At 43.0% G+C, this 16,629-nt stretch overlaps 1 protein-coding gene across 1 annotated transcript in view; it reads right to left on the bottom strand.

Moving 5' to 3' along the window:
* LOC149362503 (uncharacterized) overlaps positions 1-1,176 on the bottom strand; it is a 30,251-nt gene extending 29,075 nt beyond the window's left edge. Inside the window, exon 1 of the mRNA XM_089573090.1 lies at positions 594-1,176. Within this exon, the coding sequence (XP_089429216.1) occupies positions 594-654 (61 nt within the window). The 5' untranslated portion in view covers positions 655-1,176. The remainder of the gene's footprint in view (positions 1-593) is intronic.
* Positions 1,177-16,629: the final 15,453 nt, after the last annotated feature.

Here is a 16,629-nt window from a genome sequence, read left to right as displayed (position 1 = left end):
TTCCATTTGCATTGATTTGAATATGGCCAAAAGCATATCTGGTGCTTGCCTCGGGTGCCTGTTGCCATTACTGCCCTTTGTTGTGCCCCTTTGGCTCTGGTAGCTGCTGTTGCCGCCCCTTCCTCTGTCAGGTAGATGTGAACCTGGCCTGGTTGCTCCGCCACCACGATGAGAACCACCACCTTGATGGGCACCGCGGTTGGCACCAGCACCACGATTGGCACCAGCACCACGACTGGCACTGTCACCACAATGGACACTACCAGCGTGGTGGGCACCACCATGATTAGCACCGCTACCATGATGGGCACCACTACCATGATGGCCACCACTACCATGATTGCCACCACTACCACGATGGGCACCACTACCATGATGGGCACCACTACCATGATGGCCACCACTACCATGATTGCCACCACTACCACGATGGGCACCACTACCATGATGGCCACCACTACCACGATTGGCACTGTCACCACGATGGCCTCCACCACCACGATTGGCACTGTCACCACGATGGCCTCCACCACCACGATTGGCACTGTCACCACGATGGCCTCCACCACCACGGTTGACACCACCACTGCCACCACCACGCTGCGCGGGGTTCGACTGGTGGGAAGCTTTCGGTGCATGGCTGGTGCCCCTCATAGCTCAGGGACTCTCTCCGAGGGCTACTGCAACAGCAATAAGGCAGATGTGAATGGCTGGGCACACCACGCTTCCTTTAGCTAGATTAAGGCTTTAGCCAGATTAAGTGCCAAGAGAATAACAAAGCTACAAGCACGTAAAAAAACCCTCAAAACTGCTAAAGCGAAGTGTGATTAACAGATGTGTCCGTATGATGCACAGTTGAATGAATGGGTGCACATGGATGAGTATGTGCTTGGCTAGATACGTAGGTACAGATCCAACAGTAGGTGGGTGGATGGCACAAAGGCGTGGAGGCATAAGTGGATAGGTGAACTGTAGGGTAAGTATGAACAGAAGGGGATTCCCCTCCACCTTGGGGGATTCCCCTAAAACTTTTGACGAAGGATGAATCCATAGACTGACAGACTAAGCTTTACAACTGCAATATAACATTTCCAAGACTATAAGATGGCTCGTGTCAGGCCTATGTACACAATAGTGGAACGTGCAACAACATTAAGAACTATATATAGACAGGTGTCATTAGGAAGTATTCCACATAAAACAACAAAGTATGTGGCCTAATTTTCTTTAATGAGTGAAGATTTGTGATCTTTGGTGGTAGCTGTACATTAAACGTTGGAGTATTATAAAGGAAGAGGTCCTGAAGTATATAGATACTGTAATGGGGACCTCTTATCATTATGTTGCATCTAGAAAAATATTATATTTCAAAACTTCAGATAGCACGGATTTAAACACAGATTTTTCGCACCACTCGGCTTAAAGGGGCCCAGAAACACAATCTTTGTTAACTGTTTTGCCTGTTGATTGCATACAGTGAGTTATAATGGTGCTATTAGCGTCGGTAACACCGCGTATATTCCGTTTTTTAATATTTTAATGTCCCCCCAAAAACAACTTCATGGCTCTGATGGTGTCGCCACACAGTGGCGGGTTTTTAGCAGCGGATATGACATCACCTAGCGCGAGCTTGATGACCGGACAAACAGTAAATATACTGCAAATTGTGTGAATAAATAGAGAAACATTTTGTCACCTGTCTGCGTTTTATATTATATCAACAAAGACAATTTGTTTGTCTTAGATAAAAGCCCTGCAAGGCAAGTAAAATAAAAATACACCACCAGGGGCGCTCTGGCACGGAAACAACGCTGCCAGTCTCACAGAGAGCAGGCAACCATGGAGTACAAACTTCCGCGACGTGCTCTGGCTGGCTGTTTTGATTGGTTGCGCCACGTGCCGTCATTGGGAGAGCGAAATAGGAGTGGGAAGCCCCGCCAAAATCGAGTTGAGGGCAGCGTTTTGTTTGCTTGTATTTTGAAATTTCTTCACTGAATAACTCCCGTTCCTGTGCATCGATTCCTGTAATTCTTTTTAAGTCAGCATCTGTGTGACATAAAGAACCCACCTGAAGTATAGCCGGTATTCCCCCAGGCAGTGTTTCGCAGCCCCTTTAAAGACTTATCACACCACTTGGCATCAGCCCTTGACCAGCACCCAGTAAGTGACTGTGTATTCTTGGACTTTGTTGTAAGCATTTTGTAAACAGGCTTACTTACTTCAAAAGTTCAAGCGTATATTCTGAAACCAATAAACTCTAATAGAGAGCTGAAGATTTTTTTTTTTATGTAAGCAGTCGGTGATTTTGAATTATTTTTCTTCAAGAAATGTCTCAGTCACTTTTATGGTACAGTGTTAGGGCTACTCTTGTTCCTACTATATTACTGACACTACAGATAACATTGCATCATTGTTTCAAATGACTGGTTGTTCTCTTTTAAGTCATTAATAAGCACAGTGACTATGAAGCTTTGCAGAATGATTTCAACATAGTGACTGCATCGTGTACACAATATTAGATGTCATTAAATGCAGCCAAATGTATGCACGTCGCGTTTACAAGAAAGCGCTCCTACCAACAGCACACATATAAAATCCGTGACGCTAATTTGGTCGCAAGTAAAGAATTCAAATACTTAGACATTTATTCTCTTCACTTCTGACTTAGACAAGACACATAAATTAAATAACAAACAAAACAACCTCACTTGTAAGTTTTCTGAGGTAAAATTTTTGTGCCCTACCCAGCGACCTGAAGCAACAATTATACTTCACACACATAGTATCAATACTAGAGTATGCAGACATACACTGGAATCTTCATACCATAGAACTAGTTAAAAAACTTGAAAAATATACAAAACAGGGCTGTCAGGCTTTGGCTGAGTATAACCATAATAGAAAAGCTGAGTGTGAAAGAAGTTGAACACATTACTCTTCAATGGCAGGACTGGAAGACTAATACAGCAAACCTGCAACTAGAAATTTTCTGTTATAGTATTGATCATTCCAGAATGGGCACTGACTGCAAGACAAACAAACTCTCTTAGTATATATCTCGAATAAGAAATCGGCCTTCGAATCTCAAAGAACTTTGTTTGCTTAATTGTTATGAAGGTGTGAGTTTAAAGTAGTATATATTCCATTTTTTCCAAACAGCGTTGGCCTGCAACCTTAATCCTGCCTTATGCTATACAAACCACATCCCCATATATTGCATATACTGCACAGTATTGTATATACGGCAAGGGGGTGTTATGTTTAAAATATAATCGACCTGCTGTAATGGTTGATTACCAATGCAAATGTTAAATAAAAAAAAGACTGCAGGGAGCAAAAAAACTGACAGAGATTCAACAGCTATGGTATTATGCTGCTGAACACAATCACAGAATTTATTTGTGGACAAAGCAAGCAATTTTCTATGTAGGCACGACACAAGGATACCTAGCTGCATACCATAGATCGATTTCCTGTATGAAAACCAGTTATCACAATTCTTTTTGGCAGGAAATACATTATCACCATCATCAGCAATAGCCAGGCGATGTTCACAATATAATAAAGGCCTCTACCACTGATCTCCAATTAGTAACCCACCTCTGTGCAAGCTGCAGCCACATTATACCTGCACAGCTCCCAATCTCAACTGCTCAGTTTGACCTAGGCCTGTCCCGTAGCTGCTATATTTTACCACCTCTTGGAATCCACTCCATTACCCTAAAGGACCGTCAGTTATCTGTTCTCCGCATCACATGCCTTGCCACTGGTCTGATTACAGCCAGGAAAGCATTAATTAACCTGCATTGGTTACCTACTCTGATCTCAGTCTGTCTCTTAACGTTACCACTATCATCTGACTTTCCATGTAGCTCATCATGCTACCTCTACATCTATTTCAAGCTTCCTAATCCTGCAAGTCTTAGCCTGATAAGTGAATACTAGCAAAAATAGTACTCTCCCCTTCCTAGCACCGCTCAGTGTCAAGAGGAGATGAGAGCCGTACCACACAAAAAGCAGCGCAGTTACTCAGGCAAAAAATGAATGCATATTAGAAAAACTTCTGTGTACTCTAATTTTGACTGTCATTACTAGTACTCTAGTAAATCTGCATAGAGAGACCTGGATATATACAGCAAATCTGGCTCTAAAATCTCCCTTGGCTGGGCCAGAATACCACCAATGTTCACAAAACAGTTGCGTAGCCTTTGTTGCAATTTGTAAACGCCACTGTCCTGTTGCTTTGATAGAAGCATCCTTTTTCGTAACATGTGTGACCAACTTTCAGATATCGATCTTGACCTTCAAAGTAGAAGAGGTCGTGACAACACCTAAACCCTCTCCTCTGAAGAGGACCCACCTAGAGGCCCATAACTAGACCAGCATCAGGAGACAATTCTTCTTAGAGAAAGCAGGTTACACTAAAGAACTGTTCACTACAGGAACAGTGCCAGAATCTTTTGCCCATCTGGCTTAAAACAATGCGGTATTATTCCCTAATAGAATCTCGACTAAAGTATTGTTTGCTAGTCTGGTGTACCACTTCAAAACAAAATCTTACCTCGTTGTTCACTGTACAAAAATAGGCAATTCGAGCTATTTATTGTTTAGGAGCACAAGACCACACATTCCCTTATTTTCTGAAATTCAAAATACTTCATTTAGAAGACATTATTTCACTTCAAACTGCTGTGTATGTTTACAAAGAAATAAAACTGAATCTGAATTCCTTCAATACAACATTGATGAAACATGACCCACACTCCCTCAGATATACACGACACGTCACTCCTCACATTAGAACTAATTACGGTACGAAGATGACCTCATACACTGTTTTCGGTCTTAATTAATAAACTCCCCATTCATTTACAACTTGTCTAAGGATTTCAAAACTGCTCATTCACTTAAAAGTGTTATTAAGCTTTACCTTCTTTCATCTGCTTGTATATAATGCGGTTTTCTTATTCCCTATTTGCTCGATACATTATGTTTAAGGCCTTGTCCACTGTGTAGTGTTTCATGCAATGCGTGCCTCATGCTTCAGTGGATGCATTCATTTCCTATTTTGTATTGATGTAAGTTTCTTTTTAATTAAACATTGCACCATAGTATTGCTGCTGTAAACGTATATCTGTACTTATGTTTTCGTTGCTTGTGGCCCGGGGCCCCATCAGGCAGAATTTATCTGCCTTAAGCTCCGGGCTCTGGGATTTTTGACAATCCGAAAATAAAATTCAATTAAATTAAATTCAATAAATAATTTTGGTTGGGTGGTGCACAGGTGGAAGAGGAAAACTGAGTCAAATTTTGGGTAGATGTGATGTCTCCATGACGTCACAACTCAGGATGACAAAATAAAAACAAAACACAATGGGGCGACCATGTATTACTTAATAGCCGCTGTTGAATGCATAGACTGAAAACATATATTTCATGTACTACTTGTTAGCGAACAAAATAAACTCCTCTTTAGAGACAAAAGAAAGCACCCGGAAAATTTTTTGGGGTGTTGTCTGCCACTCCATGCTTTCCCTTGGTGGATAGATATTCCTTTTTTTGTTCTCATTTAACAAAACCATTTTACCTCGCATACTACTGTTGCCAAGCACAGCATGTCACTGATTGCTAGACCAGCCCTCCTCTTAATTATGCACATACATTCTGTAAACTAGTTAGTTTACAGAAACTAGTTAGTTCAGCATCACAAATGCCATTGATGCATAACAGCATTTGAGACAGGCATCATTTAGCATGGGTTGAGCTTCATGCAATAATGCCACCAAGGCTGCTTACAAAAGCTACTTTAGGACCTAACCCTAAAGTAAGGCCACACCTTGAATGACAGGTGTTAAAAGAGATTCTCGACCATCGTTAGTTAACTGAAAATCATTGTCTGCGATAGGTACACTCTTCCATAACCGTGCTTAACTGAGCATGGGTCACCGGTGACCCATAGATAATGCGCCCTATTTCAAAGCTACCACTGTACTTTCTGACTTGTTATGATATCAGTTATATATTCCAAGAATTCAGCTTTCAATTCTAAAGCAACTTGTAAATTTGCTATGAAGCAGTGATTTTGATGTAGTACTGAAGAGCATGGTGCATAACTTTCTTAGCAAATAAGCATGCCAAATTCTGTCATACTCAGATTGCCTTGCAAATGACTCTGACTTTGTCAACATTCTGCTTTCTGAGAAAATTTTCTTGAACACTTCTAGTAGCAGTGGATGTTTTCTTCCCACTGCTGGTTCACTAATATTTTGTGTCACATCACAAGTAAAAGGAATGTTTGCAATAATACGGCTGTTATTTGGCATATGTCAACATTATGCGCCAAAGATTTGGTCCCACCATCTCCACAGACACATCCGTTTTGATGGAAAAAAAGGACCTTTTCCCCAGGGCACTGCGCAGTGAAGCCAATGGTACTCTTCTTTAGTAGAGTAATACGATTTCATTCAACCCAAATAAGTATGTATAGATGGTCATCCTGAGCATGCAACTTCAAGCTAAAGCCGGTGAAATTCCGCAAGTGCGCTTTCCCGCATAACAATGTTGCCCCAAACAAGATGGCTGATTATGCGTTTCCAGCTGAAACAAAGCAAAAAAGATTGGTTTTTTTGTTTGATTCTTCCAAAATACGTTTCTTACATTCTATCCACACCTTTAGCGCCTGTCCTGAAGCCCATGTAGTTCCTTTATAGCGAAGTCGGCCATCTTGTTAGGGGCAACATTGTTATGCGGGAAAGCGCACTTGCGGAATTTTGAACATCCCCTATTGCAGGGGCATGTCATTAGACGCCTCCCTCATATACGAGAACGTCACCGAGCTACAGTGACATCGTCTGAACTGCAATGATGCTTGTTTTCTTTTCTTTCTTCCCGGATTTATGTCCACAAGACATTACACTGCTCTTCTGTGCTTGCGCAATGCCAGTAGGAGACTGTCAAATTAAGAAGCTGTTTCGTGTTGCATCCCACGAGCCTTGGTTACTGAAGGCTTTCTTTTGTAGCTGAAAAACATTACTTACGTACAACTCTTATTTTTACATAACCCATAATCTTTAGTCACTTTAATGTGAAATATTTTGTGCGCCTGAGACATATATATTATCAATTTTTTCTTTTATGATGTTCACATAACTTTCGGTGTTTTGCTGTCACTTCCACTAAGTTTTTGTATTTTACAAGTCTTGTTTTGTGCATTACACTTCCGGAAGCATTTACTCTTGTCTATCATTCAGAAAAACATTCGTGTAGTACATGTCTCTGCCGTACTTTATAGCATGTTGCAAAAAAAAACTATTTGTGGAAATAATTCTTTTGTAACACTTCCAAAAAGTAGCTATTTTTTGAGAGGCAATAAATTTTTCCTTTTTTTTAGTTTAAACAAGTGTTTGCCACTCAGGGCACTGAAACTTCCAAATGCTTTTTGCAATAATACAGCAACTTCTGGTATATTTCAGAATTTTAACTGTTTTATATTAAGCTTTACGAAAAGATCCATATCTTCACCAGGGCTTGTATCACACATAAAATTTCACACTAATGCCTTACATTTCAATTTTGAATACATACTATTAAATAGTACATTGATAGCTTCATTTTGATATGCTGCATACTATGCAACCAACAAAATTTTTAATCATAAACTTAATCAGTCTCCAAAAAAGGCCCTTTTTCCCACACTAATGAAATAGTTAAAGACGTCTGCTGGCTTATGTGTGGTGCCATCGCAGTGTTGTACTTGTAGGTTGCATATTTCTGAAGGCTCCTTTAAGTAAGTAAAGCTAATCAGCACACAAAACTTGAACTAAATCAGCTACCCACATAACAAAGGGTCTCACACTCTGGTCCGGTTTCAGCCTACGGCTGAACCACACAAGATGTTGAACTCCCCAGAACACTGTGCACACCCCACAGAATGCAGTGTTTGTGTGACCCGAATTTTCAAGCATCTTCTCAGGCCAGTGTTTCGATATCGGAATTAAACAAGCATAAGGTTAAGCGCATGAAAATGTACCAGTAATATAGCCGCCATAACGTTCTCTTTTTCACAATGAACAACGTACGTACCTCCGCACTGATCGATATTAGGCAATAAGCTGCCGAGTTGCATGCAGCTGCCTTTGCAAGGACTTTTCAACGAGCTTCTAGCATATGTCCCAGCTAAATATATAGTGTCCTAAGAGAGTGAAATCAACCGAGTGCTACTGAGGGCCATGTGGCCTAGTCTGCAGAATTTTTTCGATCGTGCAAAATTATTAGTTAATTAGATAAGACTCACCAACGTGCTTTTTAAATATTGGCTTCGGGCAAGGAGTGTCAACTTGAAAGTTGTAGATCACCTTGAAAAACAGCTGGCTAAATGTAGGCAGCAAGGCAACATTTAAGAAGCTTTTTGATGAGCCACTGAAATAAAATGCCTGAAATTCTAAAGTCTAGCTACCACTTGATAGTGGTATTAATTGCATGGGCACCCCTGATGCGATCTCAGAAAGAAAAATCCGCCTATATCATATGCCGCACCCAGTGTAAACGCAAAGCCCTGCCCAAACAGCGTTCTGAAGATACGCGGATTTTTATTTTTTTTCTGACAGTGTGTCCTGAGGCGTCCAAGTAGCGCACTAAAAAAAAGAAGTAGATTTTGAACTTCGCACGCTATCTTTTGTAGGGCCACTAAGTAAATCTACATAAACGGTACCTTGTTGCAAACACCTCAGCCGGCCTTTTTTTAAGATGGTCTACAACTTTCGCACTGACACTTTTTCCCCAAAGCCAATATTTAAAAAGTTTAGATATTTGTAGCCGCAGAACTAAAAAAATACTGCAGAGCGGAACCACATGACTCTCAACAGCAATGAGTTGGTTCACTTGTTTAGAACGGTGCTGTCTTAAAAAAAAAAAAAAAACGTGCGATGCAAATAGCGCTCGTATCTGACACCCACTCCTGGACTGGTATAAATTGTATAGTTACGAATTTTTTGTGCAGAGGAAGGCTGGCACTCGTCACTGATGTGAATTGGAACGGGATTCAATGAAACGGTTACACATGTGTGACTGTCCTCCGAGCATTCTTCCAAACACAAGTCCATAAGCAACACGAACACAGATCCGAAACTATGCCGGCACTGCGTCCCAAATGCCGGGCAGGTTTGTATCCGAAACGATACAACTGTTAGAAGTTCGGCGTACGTGTACATCCATACATACATATATCCTCGGCTGTCGAGAGGCACTGCTCTATGTTGGGCCCATTGCTGCCGTCGACTTACCCGTGCAATCGGCGACCCAGCAGAGCGCGCGCAGCGATCGGCGCCGACGGCAATATGCAGACGCAACAGATGACGGAAAGGGTTGCAGCGCAGCTGCATTACGTGGAACCACCGGCATGCGCACCTGACGCCATACCTGACGCGCGCCTCGGGCGGAGATGGTGCGCCGGCGGGTGTTACTAGGCGGAAAAGTCGACAGCACTACCACTGCTGCCTCCTGCAGCCTCCGTGCGCACTGTCCGCGCGGTATAGGGGGAAGGCACGTACCGTGATGCGTAGCTGGCGTAGCCGCGTAGCGGCGCATCGCGAAAACTAAGCACGGCGTGATATACAAATAGAAGCTAAACAAACGGAGGGCTTGAGGTATCTGGTACAACCGGCGTCGTCGCGCTTCGGCGGACACGGTTTATGCGACGCCGGTTTATGTTCCGATGCCGTGTCCGACGCCGGCGGACACGGTTTATGTTCTTTAAATCTTTTCTCTCACATCTTTCAACTCTCCTCTGTCTGTACGCAGCAACGATTATGGCTCAGCCCGAGCTAGTGGGCATGCCCGTGCACTTTCAACGACAACACCCTTTTGAAACAAGGTGGTTCAACGCGCTCGTTGGCTCATTAAAAGTGCGGTATGTCCTCTGACCACTACATTAGCGGGGTGCGAAGAACAAGATTTTTGGCAGCTTTTCTCTCATGCGGCTCCCGACGCGAGGCTATATCGGCCACGCTAGCCGCCGTTGGGGACTATCAGACGCTTGTGTCTGTTGTTGTGTGTATAGCTGTTGGGTCGTGGACCTTGGTACGATCACGTGTCGCATTCATATGGCCGCAACCGCTCCTCCTCCTTTTAAACGCGGCATGCGTGGGCTCATTGTCTGGCCGGTCTGGCCGGGGTGCGGCGGGCGCGTTTTTTCTATTTCTATTTCCTGCTATTTGTACACTCCAGCTTCTCCTACTCCGTTTTCTTTGCCGCGGCGCGCGTGCTCTCCGCCGCTGTTCAAGGCACATAACTCTGCCCGCGGGGTTTGACTTATCTTTTCGACTGAATTTTATTCCTTTTAATATTGTTCTTAACTCTCATGTTTCCTTTCTTTTTTGGTGTTTTACAGTTTTGTTTTACTTGGAGGTCTGCTCCTTCGCCATCTTCTAGTGTGGGTATAGTTGCGGTTTAGGTATCGTGCGCATCCCCTTCGCGACGAATTGTTTTTTTTTCACTCTCTCCCTTTCTCATAATGCAACCCGGCCGCTCGCTAGTAAGCGAATGCGTGGAGCTCGCGCGGCTGCAGAGTGTCCAGCGCCACAGATGCATATATCAGGGGCTGATTTATGTGATATATATGCTAGCTGTTAGAGGGGGTGGTTCTGGGGCTGGGGATGTTATTTCAATGTGCTTAGTGTATTTTTTTCTAACGTTTTCGTAATATTGGATCTGATAGTAGCGATTGGGTAATAGCCAAAGTTTTCTGACAAAACAATGCGGCTGTGCATGCAATCTACAGCGAGTACTATCTAAGAGGTATGGTTGCAAAGTACTGCTAGTTGAAAAACAACTTTACTACAAGAACAGTGGGAAAGTTCTGGAAATCAGCACTCAAAATATATTTGCAATGTTGTTTTATGGTTATGACTTAAGTATATAATAACGTTTTTGACTATATTAATTAAAACAACGATTGTTTATAGCCTCAGAATAGCGTTTTTTATATAGCTTACAACATTATATGTTATTTTTTAAAATACAATTTGCAACATGTTACTGCAACTTGCATAACATTTTTATAACACTATTCTAATGATCAGGGCTGTCTGGAGGTTCCTATCTGATCCATGCACCTCACGCAGCACCGAGCATTGGAATAATGTTATACTAATTTGTAAGTACCTATGTTAACATTATGTTGCATTAGAATGTTACAATGTTAAAATTAACAAATAATGTTATATATTATATCAAAAACATTAGTTTAACATTCTAAATAAACATTATTAATGCTCGATTTGAAATGTTATTATAATTTATAAACATTGTTTCAATGTAACTGGGAACATTATTATAATGTTTAAATTATATAAAACAACATTACAATTATATTTCAGTTCGAGAAAAAGCCGCTTCGGGTTGCCAGCGGTATTAATTCCCTTTTCCAACTTTACTTCCCAGTGGTTTAATTTCACGTATTGGGGGCGGGGTTTCCTTATGCGCGTGGAACACGCCCCGAGCTGTTGGCATGCGATTGATGGAAGCGACAGCTAAAGGAAAAATGTACTCTCTGGTGTCCACCCACAATGCGCTAGAAGAAAAACTGTGGAGGATAGAATTATATGCTTCTGGTGCACTTGCGGTGTAACGCATGCATCTCAAGAAGTACCACGGAATTCTCCATTCCGTTGTTTGTAACGTGAAATATACAGGAGGCAGCCTTTTAGTAAATCTCACTGCGCTGAGTGTAAATTCAATTGGTACGTGCAACTTCTATAAAAACTTAGTTGCTCAGAAGGTTCTTCTTGACGAAAACCGAATGAAGGAGACTTTAGGTGAGGCATGAATGTTATGTCAAATTATGCTTGTTTTCCATTGTTACAATAGTACCCATTTTCTTAATGTGCACTCGTTGAATCTGGCATCGATCTGGTTCATATTACGCCACAGCGCACCAGCGGTGACCGTGAGTGCGTTTAGGACTTAGCAGCAACTGACTGCACCGTGATATGCAAATTACTGGAAGTCCTCTTCCGACTGACAGCTATAGATGCACGATTTTTTGCCACTGCGGCCTCACTAATATATCTGCGACCATACCTTGCGTCCTAGTAACTGGCGGTGTTGCACATAGAGGGTAGGTCAAATGTTTAGGGGACAATGAGTAATTACTCCCTTAATGCCATTGATTAATTACTCCTTTATTACACATAGAGGGTGCTTCGCAATTAAACAGAAAGAGGCTTTTTGAATCAGAAAAGCTCTTTCTTCGGCATAGCCCTGTCAGCGGTGGTGGGCATCCGAATACAGCTAAGACGCGTTAACTAGCAGGCTGGTTAGCTAATACGAAGAGGTTAATTTTCCTCATTTTTTTTTAGGAGGCTTGTAGCCCATATTCACATCAGTTTTTAAATGGTCTAAAGCAACTTTCTCGTCGCCGCTGTAACGCAAGAAACTTTGCGGCTGCACAAAGGCAAAAAAAAAAAAAAATCGAGCGACCGAAGAGAGCGCTGAGCCACGCCTACCAGCGCATGTCACGCAGTGGCGTTTTTCCACCTGTGCGTGCTAAAGTACAGCTGCGGACATAAGCGAACAGGGCACATTGTTCTCATTCTTCGCGCAAACGTGCTATGCCTAACGGGTAGAAACTTCGTAGGTCCATCGGAAGTCCCACCTGCGGCCACTATATACCAGCATGCGCATGTTTCATATGTCAATTTCCATTAAACAACGCACAGTTAGGATCACAGTGCGATAGTGCACTTTGCTTTGTACTGTCCGCGCCTGTACATTTTTACGCGCAGAATATTAATAAATCTGTGCACCATTATATGCAGGGTCACGTAACTTGAGCCAATAACTAAAAAAAAGTGGCGCACAGGAGCGGCGTGCAGACAAACGGCGTATTGCTTCGCGTCATGTGACGCTCCTAAGGGTATATTTTTTAAATTCCGCTTAATTCATTAATTAGCTAAGATTAATTATGTTGAATTTTTAGTGTTCACTTTAGTGTTATAAGTACGTTTCTTTGGACTGCAGAGTGGGTTAAAAACAACCGCTCCAGTTTTTTTTTCTCAAGGTATTTCCTATGGCCTCCTTCCTTTCAAACTTTTGAAGGATGCCCGCGAAATATGAGGAAAAAAAAAGACGTGTTAGAGCTCTTGCGATTGTAGCGTTGCCAGACACGTTTTTGGAGTGAACCATGCGTGCCCTCTCACCGTCTAGAAGTGAGTGGCCGACGCCGCTATAAACATCACATACATTACAGGCCTTTAGAATAGGGGGACCGTATCGCGGTTAGGGGCATGTATAGGAATAGCGGGACATCAGTGCGCAGGCGGTGGACAATAACGCCCCCTACGATTATTTTCCTGCGCCTGCGCACTGGCCCCCAGCTATAACCTTATGCCCCTAACCAATAGCGTCACCCTATTCTAAAAGTCTCTATTATCTTGAAAGTGCGTCAGTGCATTCTTCCGGGACATGGAAAGCACTTGCCTTTATCTGCGATATAAGTGATACGCCTACCACCAAAAGGCACTTCAGACGGAGCTTTTAGTGAGCCATCACACAGACAAAACAGTAAATGAAGGGAAAGCAGCCCAGTCGCGTAGTTCAATGTACACACCCTGTCCACTCTAATTGTATATCATTGTGCAGCCCACGCATCGAAGTGAGCGGCGGCCGGTCACTTGGGTGCACGCTCGGCAGTCTTTTAGTGAGCCATCACACAGACAAAACAGTAAATGAAGGGAAAGCAGCCCAGTCGCGTAGTTCAATGTACACACCCTGTCCACTCTAATTGTATATCATTGTGCAGCCCACGCATCGAAGTGAGCGGCGGCCGGTCACTTGGGTGCACGCTCGGCAGTCACGTTCCGTTCATTCAAAACACGGCTGAGAGTGAGCGCATGAGCGCAGTCCCGACATTTTCTTTTTAAATTTCGCAGAATTTCTTTAAATGCCGGTAAAATAACCACCCAGGAGGCATTTTGCAGAAAAAACAAAAAAACTGGATTTGTTTCTGAACCCCCTTTACAACTTGAAAAAAAAATGCACTTCACTCTAATGCGAAATAAAAGAAGTCGCATTATCCATCTTGGTTGAATAATTAAGCGGATATATAAATAATATAAAAATATATATTATATAATTTATTATAAAAATAATATAAATAAATAATATAATATAAATAATATAAAATAATATAAATAAATAAATTAATTATAAAATATATTATAAAAATTATAAATTATAAAATATAAAAAAATATCAGGAGCGCCTTATGTCGGTAAACAATACGTCGTTGGTTTCACCAGCTGCGGTTTTCTTGTTTTGTGGAATGCTTGGTTGTACTGACATGAAACACGCTGTATATACACAGCATTTCTATACACATTTCTCGAAGCAATTTCGCCTTCTCATGTTAGACGTGTAAATTCTTATTGAATATTAATCAGCGAATGACAATGTTGCAGCCGGGTGTACTGCGTCGGTGAACACTGACATTTTTATCTTTCAGTAATGTGATTTCCTAGTTTTCCCAGTCTTTTGTGGCAGCGAGGTTTTAACAAAGCCAAAGAAAGCGCGTTTGACGTGTCTGTTCCTTTCCATGTCCATGATTGCGCTGTATTCGTTGGTTATATTTTATTAGTTACCAGGTGAAGGGGAGGGGACTACGTTAGCTGGCATAAAAAGTAGCCAAAACGTTTTTTGTTTAGTGCGGGCTATAGCATACCAAAATATATTGATAGCTTAATAACGTCACAGCAGCCGCCAAGTAGCCAACCAGGAGCACTGGGAAAAGGAGGCCTTTCTATCATCACTTGCTCCGCCCTGCTCTGCCGAAGCTATGCATGGTACTCTATCATGGCGCCCTTGACGTACCATTCAAGCTGCAATCCATTTCACTTTCCATTCATTTGGTCCTATGCCATTGGTCGCTGCTCCCAGTGACGTAGGCCGCCGGAGTAGACGTCCCGCATGTTTGGCATGATGTTTGGACAGAAACACATCGACGCTGCACAAACGGTGGCGCACCGCCGCCGCCGAATTATGGAACACGACGACGCGTTTGACACTTCTGACAAGCTTTATCGGCGCTAAACCAGTCCCTGAAAAGAAATTGTGCGTCGTTTGTGCGAGGAAGAGCGCTGCGTTGTCCGTGTGACTTAGCCGGACTGGATGCGAGGCCTGGAGGGTGGCGGCGCCGCGGCCACACCGGCTGCGTTAGTGATTGGCCGCTCGCTTCCCCACCCACTGTTGTTTTCGTTTCGGTTTTTGAGGCGGATAGATGACAGTGGAAATGAAATACATTATTTGCAGACAAGTGAGGAACTCAGTTTGGGCTATAAAGCACGTTATGTGCCAATTATGTGGTATTTCCTGTTTCTTTGGGACAGTGAGCTGGTGGGAAAATTGTGAAATTTGTTTTGTAGCGTGATCTCATTGGACTACGACTGGAAACTTTCGTGGTAAGCCATGGCAGTAAAAAGGAAAAAGCAGCAACAATTGCTACCCTTTTCGTTGCGAAGAAGTGACCACAAATAGCATTGACAGTTTGCAGAAATGTGGACCTAACTCGTTGTTTCGCAACTTGGAAGGACCTGCTCTACATTCCCTCCTTGATACATTCAATGAGGTGTGGCATTCTGGAGTTATTCCTGCAGAGTGGAAACATTCCATCGTTGTCCCAATCCCCAAATCAGGTCAGCCGCCGGTTTCTCTTTCGGCCCTCCGCCCTATTTCACTTACGCCTACTATCTGCAAGCTTTATGAACGCATTCTAGCAGCTCGCTTGTCGTGGTGGCTGGAATCGAATGATTGTTATCCAGAATCTCAAATTGGGTTCCGCCCTCACATTGGAACAGAAGACGGTCTGGCTGTTTTGGCTGCGGACGTACTAAACCATTCTCCCCATAGTCATCTTGTTCGTACGGTGATCGCTACTGACATCACAAAAGCATATGACAACGTCCTACACTCTTCTATTCTTGGCACCCTTCAAGATCTCGGTCTCCCGCATCGCTTTCTCCTTTCAATTCACTCATTTTTAACAAACAGAACCTTCAGTGTACGTGTCCATGGGAAGCCTTTTGGTCACTTTACCTCCAACCGCGGTGTACCGCAGGGCTCCGTCCTCGCCCCCACATTATTTAATGTAACTTTTATACCTCTTGTCCGAGCCCTAGAGAAAATTCCTTCTGTGCGCGTCCTTGCGTACGCCGACGACATAACCTTGTGGTCCTGTAATCCAGATGCGTCTGTGCAACAGTCGGCGCTTCAGCAAGCGCTGGATGCCTTAACATCACGACTACCCCCTTTGGGTCTGACCCTCTCGTGTAATAAATCTTGTTTCATTCACATTGGCAACAGAAGTGGCTTACGGAAAGCAGCACCTTTTACCTTCACGGTAGATAATTCTCCAATCCCTCAAGTTGAAAGTGTGCGTGTTCTAGGTCTTCTACTTCATACATCTGGGACTGGGACTCCGTGGCTAAACGCGACCCGTAAATCGGCTCACGCTACTCTCGGTCTGATTCGACGCATAGCTATGCGCTCTGGCGGAGCGCGTTTTGATACTGCCCGTCAGCTCGTGCGCTCCATCCTTCACCCGCGGATAGTGTACCAAGCGCAATTTCATCGCCTCAC

Source organism: Amblyomma mixtum, chromosome 2, assembly GCF_055824585.1.
Source record: "Amblyomma mixtum isolate Tamu chromosome 2, ASM5582458v1, whole genome shotgun sequence".
Lineage (NCBI taxonomy): Eukaryota > Metazoa > Arthropoda > Arachnida > Ixodida > Ixodidae > Amblyomma > Amblyomma mixtum.
The sequence above is the reverse complement of the archived record's forward strand: the minus strand, read 5'-3'. Positions and strand labels throughout refer to the sequence as shown.